The 13,866-nt window shown below is 33.9% G+C and overlaps 1 protein-coding gene across 1 annotated transcript in view; it reads right to left on the bottom strand.

Annotated features, from left to right (window-relative positions):
* The window catches only part of ush2a (Usher syndrome 2A (autosomal recessive, mild)), a 427,426-nt gene that overhangs the window by 32,440 nt on the left and 381,120 nt on the right, over positions 1-13,866 (bottom strand). Inside the window, exon 62 of the mRNA XM_088624763.1 lies at positions 166-393. Coding sequence (XP_088480889.1) covers positions 166-393 — 228 coding nt within the window. The remainder of the gene's footprint in view (positions 1-165; positions 394-13,866) is intronic.

The following is a 13,866-nucleotide window of genomic DNA, read 5'->3' as shown; positions in this document are numbered from 1 at the left end:
TTTTTAAAATTCACATTAATCATATTTCAGATTTTTGTCTTTACTGAAGGATTACAAAGAGACCCTCCCTTTTCTCTTATATTGCATTTTTACAGGGCCTAATCAATAGTTATTGATTGCTGTATCTTTATCTCCATTTTAAAACTCTTATTTAATATACTGTACCTTGATTATACCATTGGGTTTTAAAGGTTCAGACCATCTCAGCAAAAGTGCTCTTCCATTTTCTGTTTTCTCCAAGGTGAAATTGCTGAGCCCACTAGGAGATGCTTCCAGAGTGCGAATTGATGTCCATGGGCTCGAAACTGTCCCAGCACTGTTCACAGCAACTACATGTAGGTTGTATGTTGTGTAGGGCTCCAACCCAAAGACATGAACTTCTTGACTTGTTCCCTAAAAAGCAAATTAATAATTAAGGATGAAAGTGGTTGCTGAAATTGGGGAAACTCAGTATTTGTAAAGTAATTACTTTGTATTCCAGCAACTCCTAAGGCTTGTGTGTCTAATTTTGCAACAGGTAAAAGGATATACAGTACTGTGGAGAGGATGGCAGTCCATTATAAGGCACACACACATCCATCACATCACATGAAGAGAGCAATTTAAAGACACCAATGGAGTTTTTTTATTTTTTGAGGAAATTAGAGCATTTAGAGAAAACCCACATACAGTAGCTACAGTATAGGAACAACATACAAACTCTATACAGAAGGTACATTATTGACCTCAGAACTCAAGAACTCAAAAACTAAAATAGAATCATTAACTGTGATTTTCAAGACACTTTCTGCAGCCCACCAAAATTTACTACCCATTTTCTACAAATATTTCAGTGTAAAATATGCTATGAAGGTTACTCAGACTATTCAAAAACATTTTGTCAGTGACTGAAATGCTAGTGATAAGTCTTTATAGACTGACAAAGCAGGAAATTTAATGTTGTAAGTGTATAAACGTATATTGGTTCTTCCCCACAATAAGGGATATCTGACATTTTAAGAACCTTTTAGTTACAGTATGTTCAGAAATCTATTTAACAGAGTTTCTCTTTCCAAGTTCTTTTACCTTATTGTTTCTATGTCTCATGGTCAGGTCAGAGGGCTCATTGGAACCAATGAGTACTAAATCATAAAAGAACAGACTTAAACAGCTAATTTGCACATACTACACTACATTTTCCTGGAGTCTTATATTATAATGAAAAGAAAGTTCCTTAATTACAGTTATGTGAGCATAACTGTACCCTCTTCAAGTGCTTTAAATAAGTGGCTTGCAGAGGCATTTAGTTGTACTGCCTAATATGAGGTAAAAGAAAAGAAAGGAAAAGAAAAATACAGTGGTGAAAAAGTAAGGTTTGACATATTTAGACATATTTGACCTTAACCAAGTCCTCACCAAGTTCTAATAGTAAATAAAACAAACCTCATTTTTAAAATAACATACACAAATTCTACTTTGTCATTATTTATTTAAAAAAATAGCCAGCATTCAATATCGTTGTGAGAAAATGTAAAATCTTAAGGGGGTGAACTGTCTTAAGGACATTTGCTACATGGCTTTATGTAAGATTTTCTATTACAGAACTCACTAGCAGAGAATATATAACACCGTCATTCGTACTTCTGAAACTTTTACCTTTTGTCTTTGTAGCAGTAATCAAAATAATTGCATTTAAAAATGACATAAGTATGATCTTTACATTTTAGCGTAAGTCATGTTAAACACTTATCATAAACAATGTATACTGTAATTACAATTTTATTGTATCTTGCCTCCCATTTCCCCAAAATAATGTAAATTAATCTAATCTAACTGTAATTTCAAGATACAGTACAGTCACTTTCCCATTCATCTATTCTTTAATCACTTGAACTTCACCTGAATGTAGTAGTATAGTGTTTTGAAAGAGCTGGAATATGGCTTGCAGTTAGTGTACTGTATGCAGTTTCTATGTAACCCCAAAATATCCTTTACTTTGCCAAAGTTAAGATGAGCAGTTACATTTGTGCCATACACTACAGCATAAATTCTATAAATTTGGTTGTAATAATGACTAGCATATTAATAGATCAAGGCTTAAGATAATTTTTGTGACTTTCTGCAATACATCTTCTATTATTAATTTCTAAAAACATACAGTAAGTATTTGGTCTTGTATTTTTTCTTGCTAAATATTTCCTAATTTTCTTTTCGACATATTCCTCGCAGTCTTTTTCTGCTCCCTATAAACTGCATAACTGTGTACAAAATCCTTCTTTCCAAAATTTCCCCCCTGAACATTACACAAACTTATATTTTCTTTAGATCACTATTTCTAAATTAAATTATGATATGTTAAGTTGACTCCTCAGAGATGGACAGGATGTTGTAGCAAACAAGCCAAGCAAGACCAGGAATCCATTACTCTATATTAATATGTTGAATCAATTACTTTGATAATTATTGCAGGACAACAAGTTTTCTAGGTCTCTATCCCTATTAAAGGCTTTTTAGACACAAGGTTTCAAACCAGTATTTGATACAGTAGCTTAGTTGAAAGGAAATGTACTCACACTTGTGTACAGTATATACATATTATAATACAAAAATATGATTTTTCCTTACTTCCTATGCTTCCTGAAAGGTTATTGATTTTTTAATTTATAAGCACTCAGACTTGGTTGGCAAGGCAATACATAAAAGCATATAACATCTAGAGCCGTAAACTGCAAATTACCATCTTCTCTTTCTCCTGGATTAATCAGGACATTTTACATTAGTTAGCTGATCACAATATCATGGTTGTGCACAAATTCAGATCGCTGCCAACAACATTAGCATAATAAGTGAATGCTTAAGATTCGAAAGAACAAAGCTGTCAAAATACATGTCTGATAACAGTTTTGTTTCCAGTCATTTTTAAACTGCAAACAAGATTAATAATGCAAAAAAGCCATTCCTTAGCAAATGCACACATTTAACTAGTGCCAAAAAATAACAGCATAAGCTCAAGCACAAACTGTAATCTTCCCTAAACAGATTAGACCAAAAAATCCATTTCATTGTTGGAAGCTCTGGGACATCTAAAGGTATCTTTTTTACTGTGAAATATGGAAGACATGTGGACTATAAAACACAAAACATATGCACATTGTCAATAGCAACAGCTGTCTAATTACAGTTTATTTCAGCACAGAGACTTGTTTGCGGCCCCTAGATGGCAATGCTATCAAACACTTTACTCAACATGGATACCTAACGATTAACAACCTGCATTCAGTCATCCAAGACACTCAAGGCAGCCATTAAAAAACAACTAAGAGAATTGATTTTGTTATAGATTTCTAAATAAATGTTTATAGCTTAGATCCCCGAAAGTAGAAGTGTTTAAGTTGTCATTAGCAAAATAGCTTGTACAGTTAAATTAAAAACCCATAGATAGCTAGAAAAAGAGAAAGTTTTATGTTAATAACTAAATTAAAGCAAAACAAAGCCAAAAACAATGAAATAAATACTATCTGCACACTTCAGGACCGAATCATATTGAAAGTGTTGTTGCTATGTATTCATTCGAGGCCTCTAGTAGGAAAAAATATATAATAGTCTCAAAGAGTCCAAGGTGCTTCACATATGGTTGGGGACACACCCCATTCACTACTGAAGCACAACACCCACCTTGTTGAAACAAGACAGCCATTCTGCAATAGCAGCTCAACTTTACAACAAATAGGGTGGAGAAATGAGAATCGACTTTACCAGTTAAATTGCTGGAAAGATTTAGTGATGGCAGATTGTGCAGGACCAATCATGAATTTAGCCAGGACACTGGCGTTTAATGTTTTCTCCACACTTTAATCCACTCAGTCTATCACCTTCAAAATAGGAAAACTGAGAATGAAGATAGAAGTCAGCACAAACATTCAGATAACTTAAGAGAAGTGAAGCCTCATTGATTGCTGTTTATGTATGCAGTATAAACAATAGTTTCACATTATTATTATTATTATTATTATTATTATTATTATTATTATTATTATTATTATTAACAACAACAACAACAGCTAAGTTCTCAGTATTCAACAATCATTAAAAGACGGGCACTTAAAATAATAAAACTCCAAAGTCTGGGATGTTTCCTAGAGCCCGGGTTAAAATAAATTGACTAATCTGCCACATGTAGCTTTCGAGTGTCTTAATTTGACAAGGGTTCTGTTTGCCAGAGGCTTCTTGTGTCTTTGCAAAGAAAGCCACCATCAAGAACTGGGTATGGGATTTGTGACTGCTGGGCGAGTTAAAGTTTTTCATTGAAATAGGTCTAAGTCGTTTTAAATCATCACTTGTCTTCGCTTGCTTAAGGCCTATGGAAGAGGAAAAACTGGATCATTTAAGCAAATGCCTTGTTCAATTAAGTAACAAAGAGCTCAGATTGAAATGCAGAAGACCATGTGAGTTCAATATGCTGTATGTAAACAAATTATTTAACCGACTTATTACATAAACTATTTAATTATTTAATTATAATTATTTAACTTTTTAACTGACTTATTACATAAACTAATAATTATTACATAAACTAGTCAAGATTTCCATTGTCTTCAGGTACTTATTGAAGACTTTTTCAAAAATTGAAAAGTTGGGACTCTGCTTTAAGAATAATACTTTAATAGTCTGAATCATGGTCAGCCCATAGTTAACAGAAAGAAACATTAACCTGCAGTATGCATATTGATTTTAGAAATAAAAATGACTAAAATACAATAATTTTAATTAAATAACCAATTTAACCTTCTAATACAATTTACGACGGTTTCTTACTATCATTATGAAAGAAAAATGTTTTTTTAATAAATGAAAAGAATCTACTACAAGAAAGTACAGCTCACAGCTCCTTTCATAATTTAGTAAATAGGTATTTTGTTCTACCTGTAAAAAGCTTTCATATGCATTTGTATCAATGAAGCTACCATATAAATTGATGCTAAATTGGTTTATAGAACTTTTATAGAAACACAGAATATTTTAAGTGAAGGAGTTTGCAGATTCTCTTTAACATTTTCTTTTAATGGACTGCTTTGTTATTCATCCACCTCAGCTATTATTCTAGCTTGCTTTTCATTTTTGGTATTGATTACTTTGTGTACCGTTTAGATGCTATTTACACAGAGGCCCAAGGATGAAAACATTTGTTTTCCACAAGATATAATGCCTCATGAGATATTGTTCAGCAGTGTGTTCTATCCAAAATTTATATCAGTAGACAAAACAGCTACTCAGGGACAAGGCTGCAACAAACAAGAAAAATGTGTACACCCACATATAGGTTTTTGACCAAACTGATATTTTAAAATTATTAAATGCTAAAAGTATCTTATGGCACAGGGTTTCAAATCATTTCATGGATAATTTTCAGAACGAATACAAAAGGTAAAACAAGGTCTCCCTTTTCAAAAGGCAAGGTGCAAGTGTATTTAAGACCAACTTTCTAAATCCCCTCTTGGATTAAAAAAAAGTCTCAAGGGAACAGAAGAAAATTGAAAAAAAAAAGAATACGAATGGAAAAATAATCAAGATGAGACTATAGGACATAAAGGTCACTTTCATATCTAGTCCTTGTTATTGTGCACAACCGAAAAAAAACTAAAACCATGGTGACCACCAAAATTTCTTACATGAGCTTCAGAAAGTGTGATATACTGTACAGTATGCTGTTGAACATCCATGTGCATGTACATACTGTAGGTAAGAAAACCCATAATGCACACACATTATATAACAATAATAATGACCAGTGAACATTAACTTGCAATAAAAAGATTTGATGACTAGTATCCCAATTAGATCTAATTGATACATTTTTCTCCCTTTGGATAGTTTTCATTTAGTTTTTATCACATTATATATGGCTATTGCAATTACTTTGTCCTTCAGTTTTAAACACAGATGAGTCAGATGTCCATGCAACTAAGCAAACTGTCAGTACTGTAGTGCTGTGATGCACACTTACATAGAAGCTCAAGAATTAAAAGTGCTCAGAAGAACCCAGTACATAAGAGGGTGGATTCTGGGAAGGGAGTTTCAGCCATGACTAAATTCCTTTAATCTGTGGAAATGTATGTAGTTTAAGTTCTCGGAGAGAATATACAAATATTGTGTTTTACCTGCAAGCAGTGTGGAAGCAAAAGAGGCAGATCTTGGAGAAATGGGGAGGTTATATCCTCAGGTAGTTGATGAGATGTACTATGTACTGTTTAGTACATCATTTCCCACTCATTATTTCAGCAGTTCTGATACACATGTTATGTCCACTTTGCACCCTGTAGGCACCCATTTCTAGTGGTGGCCACTAAAGGAAATGCAGGAAAGGAAATACAAGCTGCCCACATTAAACAACTGGTTAAATTAAATAATTGACCAAGTATGGAGATCCCTGCAATAAACTATTTATGTCATGACTTATATGAGTGAAGTCTTTGTTTTCTTGAATCCAACTTTGAAAATTTCACAAATTGTCTGGCTCAGTACCAGGTGTTATTTGTTCAATGTGATGACTATTTAAATAAACTTACCATATATAGTAGCTGTTTATATTTTTCCTACAGTACATGAAAGTGTTGAAATACAACAGTTTTGATTTAGTAATATTAAGAGGCATACTGTGCATTGATAGTGGAGTGTTGTGGCGGTAAAGGCTGCTTCCTCACATTTCTTGGATCCTGGGTTAGATTCTGGGTTACATTGTTTGTTCACTTTGCATGTTCTTACTGTGTGTGATTTTACCATGCAAACATTATTTTTTCCTGCCTCCCAGAGACACTCGGTATAATTGGTGTCTCGAAAAGCAATACCTTGTGTAAGCTATGTGATGCAAACATATCCTTTCTGGAGTGTGTTCCTGTCTTTTACCATATGCATTCAGGACAGATTCTGCAACCATTACCAGGAAAGAGTGGATTTCTGATAATGGGTGGTTGAGAGACAGACATCCTTGTAGTATTTCTGACGAGCTCCATTAAATTGAGACAATTTTAAAGACAGTTTTCAAGTGTCTTTTGCTTGATTTTATCTCAGTGCAATAATGGTGTTAACATTAACAAACCTTTAAGTATTCAGACATACATGTACTGCCTAGTTAATGGAGTTAAATAAACCAAAATGAAATTATGAGAAATAGCTTTTATTAAAAGGATGGTTATTTTATCAAACTAATTCTTATACTGCTGAAAGATTCTTCAATTCTTATACATTAAAACAGGTCAAGCATACAAATAGAAGTTATTAAATCACATTTGATTTCCTGTGAATTTGTAATAAAATTAATAAGAAGGAACTCATCAAATATTTTCATCCATGAGCTCATTATTGGAAGAGACAGCAGCTAGTCCTGAAAATGGAAGGAAACTGGAGCATTCAGAGAAAACACAGGGCAAACACACAAACTTCAAATAGCAGGCATTCCAGTCTGAATTTCACAAGATCCCAATATCTGTGAGACTGCGCTAAATGCCATGCTATTTGTCACCCCCATCTACTTTAAATATACACAAATTTAAACAGCAACTTCTTTGTTTCACTGAAAACAAATCTTGTTTTAAAACCTATATTTGACAAGTGATAAAACACAGTACTTTCATCTGCACGTGAGAATAGGTTCATAGAACAAAAGCCCATCAGAAATGGTAACTGATGGCTAACTTGCACTTGATTGCATCCTTTTTAAAGGGAAAATAAACATTTTTTTTTGCTTCAGCAATTTTTAGAACACCGTAGATAGTGTCAAAATTATCTTGGGACAGAAGATGGTTTTAATTAAGAATAACCATGTGTATTTGTCAAAGTAATTATGCTGATTAGCTCAAATGAAAGTTTCTTGACCCTTCCAAAGCACAGTAGTATAACAAATTTTAAAACCATATGAATTTTCACTTAGGAACACTTTCTATGGTTTTCTTTCTGAAAGATTTCATAAATGCGTATGGTTTATGTTTTGATTAAAACATTTTTTTATTAAGTTATTCCAGCTAAATAAAAGGTGACTTTTGGAAATAATGTAGAGAACAAAACCAGTGGGTAACCTGTGAAACTCCAAATAATTAATGTAAATCATGATTACTAATTAACAAAACATGCAGCAGTTATGGCAATTACTTTAGCCAACATCAGTATGGTATGTATTAGCACTTATTTATGACAACCTAGCTATTACTGTCTCATGATCTCTCATGATCTTATTGTCAACAAAAGTGTCAGTTTATGTAAAGCACCACTACTTGGCATTACTTTGTGAAGTGTTTGAGAACAAGTTTCGGATAATAACGTACTTCAATATGAATTGCCTTGATTCAACAGCTATTGTGTTTTGCGGTCTACAAAAGTTAAAATAATATCTTGCTCCTTATACTGTACTTATGAAATGAGAATTTGCATTCATTTTTCTGTAACACAACTGGCACAAAATGGGAGAAATAATATCACTCTTTTTATATTATTACTGGTATTAAAAAGGTGACATGGTGGCACAGTGCTTCGCATTGCTGTCTCGCAGTGCTAGGGCCCTGAGTTCAGTTCCAGACCGGGGGTATCATCTGCCTGGGGTCTGTATGTTCCCTCTGTTGTTTGCATGGGCTTCCTCCCACAGTCCAAACACATACTGGTAGGTTAACTGGCTTCTGGAAAAAACGGTCCTGATGTGAGTGTGTGTGTGTGTTTGTGTCTGGTGCGTCCTACAAAGGACTGGCATCCTGTCCAGGGTATATGCTCCCTTGCACCCATTGCTTGCCAAGAGAGGCTCCAGCTCCTCCATGACCCTCTACTGGATAAATGGATGGATGGAAGAGTCTGAAAAAGTGTAGTTTCTGTAGGAAACCTAGAAGTTTCCTTCCATTCTTACCAGGGCTGTTCACAGAAGTCAATTAAGCTAATGCTACAGTATGCTTTCGGACTGTGGGAGGAAACCTGGGCCCCCAGTGGAAACCCACATGACCACATGAACATGAACATACAAACTCCACACAGCATTCCAGTTCAGAATTGAACCCAGTGTCCCAGTGCTGCCAGGCAGCAGTGCTACCCACTGCTCCCCTGTACCACCCTGTTAGCATTTCCTTCAGCTTCAAATAGACATCCTCCATGTATTCGTCTTCAGAGTGGGAACTGGAAGTAAGTTTGAAATAAATTAACCAGTGGAACTCAATTGATTCTTCTAACCACAATTTAAAGTTGTGTTCTTACAGAGAACACTTCTAGGTAGCATAACACAGACAGACATTTTTCAAAATTAGAAAGGCATTTTAAATATATAACATGTTTAAAGCTTATAAATGGAAAGCTTTATTTTTTGTCCAATTTGGATACCATTAAATTTCTTTAAATCATTAGTACTACAAACTTGCCTTGTGAAATCGATGGCTTGCTGTTTCACATCTTTCTGTGAGTGATAAACAGATATGTATCACAGAGTTAATGTGAAGGCCAGCACTGAGGGAGAGGGATTACTGCTGGGAGATTTCATTTTGTATGCCCACTTCACACAGTCTGTCGTGATTGTTTTTGACTGCTTGAAGTGCCTTAAAAGGCAGCAGGGAGGTCAACATGGTTAGGACACTGAATTGATCAAAAAGCACTATTTAATTCAGACAAGAGCCATTTCAGTAGTGCCAATCCTAAACATCCACAAACATTAAACGATTATAGTAAAATTCTATTAAAAAAATTATATTCTATTAAAATTGAATTATTCGTACATAAAGAAAGCTTAAAACATTTCCATATACAGTAGACTATATTTTAAAGACAAATGCCAGGAACTACTGTATCTAGAAGGCCAAATTCCACACTTTTCAAATGTTTTGTGAAACATTTGCTGTTTTAAAAAAGTTTTAGAATGTATCATTTCTTTGATTAACAAGAGACCTGTAGTTTATACAAAAAAATGCATTAGTCAAAACCCAATCCATCAATCTATGATTAGGATGAGAAATGCACTTCATATATAATGCCCGACTACAGTGGTTTAATAGGTAGAGCATTGTAATATAATGCAGTGGAATGCATTTCAATCATGAGTCTACTGAAATCACAGTATTGCCTTGCCAACATGGTAATACATACAGTAGATAGTTTCATCATTCAATTTCATTCTCTAGTACTGTGGTTCTTAACTCTTTCTGTGACCACTGTGCTTGTTGAAAATGGGCCCTTTTTATTCAATCCTTGATTTTATAAATCAAAGAATTTTGATTAAATGAAATTCTTTAATTAAACTATATACAGTATAGAGAAATATACATGTATGCAGTCTCTCTTCAATTTGCTGAAAAAGAATCTCCTGCTATATTTACTGTATAAAGGACTATAATGTTTTGAATATGCAATCTGATGGACAGACTCATCCTGAATGAATGAAAGTGTATGAAACGCCGTCAATGAGTATGCTTTCTACTTCCTTTTCCATTTAGTTACATTTGGTTACATTTCATGTATCATATGAAAGGAGTTCTAAAACTTAGTTATTGACACAGAGTACATAAGTCGATTGCCATTTGACTTTGCACAAGAAGAAACAAATGTTAAAAATGTTAAAATCCTTTGGTCCCTTTCGACCAGTGTTGAAAACCGCTCTATATTACTGAGGTAGTTTATATAGTATGCTATAGGAAAAAATCTTATAGGGCTTTTTCACAGGTCAAAGTTAGCAATCAGTGATGAGCCACAATAAGGGTAAGTCTTTTGTCCTAACTTTGAGTTTCTATACACAAAAAGCAGAATTATTAGTGTCTTTAGACGGTTGTGTCTCTCTGTGTTGTTGAAAGCCAAGAGCTAATTTATATTCATTTCCATTGTATATATACATTTTACATATGAATATTATATATACATATTATATATAGTAGATGTATATATTATATAATAAAACAATATACATACAATATACTGTACATTATAACCATACTGTATATATATGCATAAATGCTGTGAAATACTAGAAGTCTAAAGAGAATGATGTTCCCCAGTAACTTCCATTAATCAGTTTTAGGACACAGTCCTCTGAGGAATATTTTTCCAGTGGTTTAATTATGTTTTTACTTGGAGACCTGATAAAAAATAACTTCAATCACATAAAGACACTTAAATCAAGCCTTTAAAAGCAATTTCCAGCTTATTTTGCATCTGCACACAATTTATACCACACTTGCTGATTCTTGAATTGTCAGATCCAGATGGGGGGCTGTTCATTTGAAATGTTGGTTAAAAAACTCCTTGAGGATCTTTGAGCACCAGTAGACAATGGTGAGAGCAAAGCAGTCTGAATAAACATTAACCAAGTACCCTATTGAGTGAAAGAGCCAAGCAATTTGAGAAAAAGAATGTTTTTTTTCTTCTCAAATGAACAAGTGATTCCTTCACAAAACAAAACTACAAAAAATAGACCTCTCCATCTAAATAGAACACAAAAATAAGATGTGATCTAAAACCTGGATGTTGCTAGGTGTTTTTGTATTTCTCTATTATTTTACTTTTACTTAACATGGGTTTGGGTTGGCGTTTCTCTGACTTCTCTAACATACTTGTAGGTTTTCCTGTGAATCTAACAGATGCTGAATTTCCAGTTAGATGTAACAATGCTTTACCAGACTCTGGTACAACCCACTCTTGATATGAGCTTAAGAATCATAAATTTAAAATATATAAAGCAAAAATTTTAAAATATATTCTGGTACATAGACTTGTTAATGACGTACTCTAAGAATGTTAACTGAATTTGGATAACAATTAGCATTATAACATATGTCTCTGTGTGGAGCCACAAGTGTTAAATATTTCTGGAGCATGCTTTGCACATGTTGCTATAATCCTGACAACATTTTAATTTAATGTCCATTACATACTTGTCAAAATGTCAGATCAATTTGTGTAGTGCTGCAGGTCAGTGTAGGATTGCATCCTCTAGGCTAATGTCAGAACAGTTGTAGCAGTGTGAATGGATGTGAACAGGTACATTGGAGTAGGTGACCACCACGTTTTAGCTTTGTTAAAAATACATTACACTGAACAAAGGGAAAACCTTGTGTAAGCATTTACATATTTCAAACCATATTTTCCCTGTTAAAAACTGAATTCCAACAGATTATTTTGCTTGATATATTTAATCATTTAAAATCTGAGAAATGCTTTTAAGTACAAGTCCTGTTGAGTTTATTTTTAGTAGTTTAATTTTATTTACCAAAAAATTGAGAAAAAATAAATCATGTTTATTTGGTTATGCGGAGAAGTTAGTAGTATAGAGTTTAATTGTGACATATACTATTGTATTGCCTATTATTATTGACGATTATTGACTGTACTAGGTCTTAATAGTTTATTGGTAGTATATGCCCAACATCATAAGTTACTTTTCAAGAAAGTTCTCTGTACTGTGAAAATATTCACCATTGAAAGTGTCCTCCCTAGTGGCATCACTGTTAGGTACAGCAACACTACAATGCATGACAGACATGCACTACAAAGGGTTGCGGCAATGGCACAGAGGATTATAGGATGTGATTTACCATCAATCGCCGAGATTCATACTATCTGCTGTTGCAATAAAGTCCAATCCATCTCGGTCACAAACTGTTCTCCCTCCTAGCGGTACCACACTATTAAAGCAAGGACCAATAGACTCAAGAACAGCTTCTATCCCACTGCAGTACACATCCTCAACAGCTAATTGCAATGCCTCAGACTCAATACACATCTGCACTATGCACTTTTTGCAAAAAATACATACTGTATTTATTGTCCACAACATATTTATTGTTGTGTTGTTATTAATTATTATGTTTGTAATGTATTGTCTACATTGTGTGGTGTTGTCTGTTGTACTGTGTATGAGATCAAAGCAATTAAGAATTCCAATGTACAGTACATGTACATACTGTATGGCAATAAACTACTCTACTCGCTCTACTTTCCTATTATTATAATTAGTGGAATATTACAGTGATCTGTATTAGGACCATATCACTTCCTTTTTATATTAATAATTTTGATTCTGCTATAGTTTGCAAACTAGTCAAGTTATCACATAGTTACAAAACAGGTGTAAATTACAAAAAGGCTAGACAAAAACATGACTGGCCATAGACCATATAGATGAATTTAATGTAGAAAAGCATGTTGTATGAAAGAAACAGACTATAAATATAGCATGGATAAAAATGAGTTTGAAGACTACTATAGAAATAAGAGCAGAATGTTAGCATACTGTATATAGTTCAAGGTAGAATTTTAAGATTACATTGGTCCTTTAAGATTTTATATAGTTCATTCTATATATGGACAATGACAGCAAGATTACTTCTCTAAGTACATAAACAGGTCAAACATTTCCTTGTTAAAGAGCAACTGTTACGTTCTGAGTTGTTGCCATCAATCTCCATCAAAATCTGAACAAGTGAACACCTTCAGGTTTATCTGTGAAGGCCAGGGGGTACAAAGAGGTCATGGGCTGGCAAACAGTTTTCAAGCCATCTTCACCTTTATCAGTGACTCTTACTGGCGACCAACAGCTCCCGCTGTCCGACCACTACAGAAATCTATTTGCTATGGGTGTCTACGAATGCTTTTGTGAGAAGCAGATGAACATATGGATGGTTTAAACAGTTCCATCAATCCCTCAGAGGAACGTATCTGCAGGGCAGGCTAGAGGCATGCTGGGGGGGTTAAAGTTGGGAGAACTCACTTCACTACAGTTTTTGAGTGTACAGAGTGTAAGCAAGAACTCAGGTCCCAACTCTTCCATGCCAGCTATAAACAGGTAAAACACATACAGTACATCTAAACACTAAAAACTATTTTAAAAATGAAAAAAAGGGCTGATTGTAGTTTTTATATAATTTAAGTAGGAAG

The sequence above is a fragment of the Lepisosteus platostomus genome, chromosome 3 (genome assembly GCF_059453375.1).
Source record: "Lepisosteus platostomus isolate fLepPlt1 chromosome 3, fLepPlt1.hap1, whole genome shotgun sequence".
Classification (NCBI taxonomy): domain Eukaryota; kingdom Metazoa; phylum Chordata; class Actinopteri; order Semionotiformes; family Lepisosteidae; genus Lepisosteus; species Lepisosteus platostomus.
This window is presented reverse-complemented; position numbering and strand designations above follow the sequence as displayed.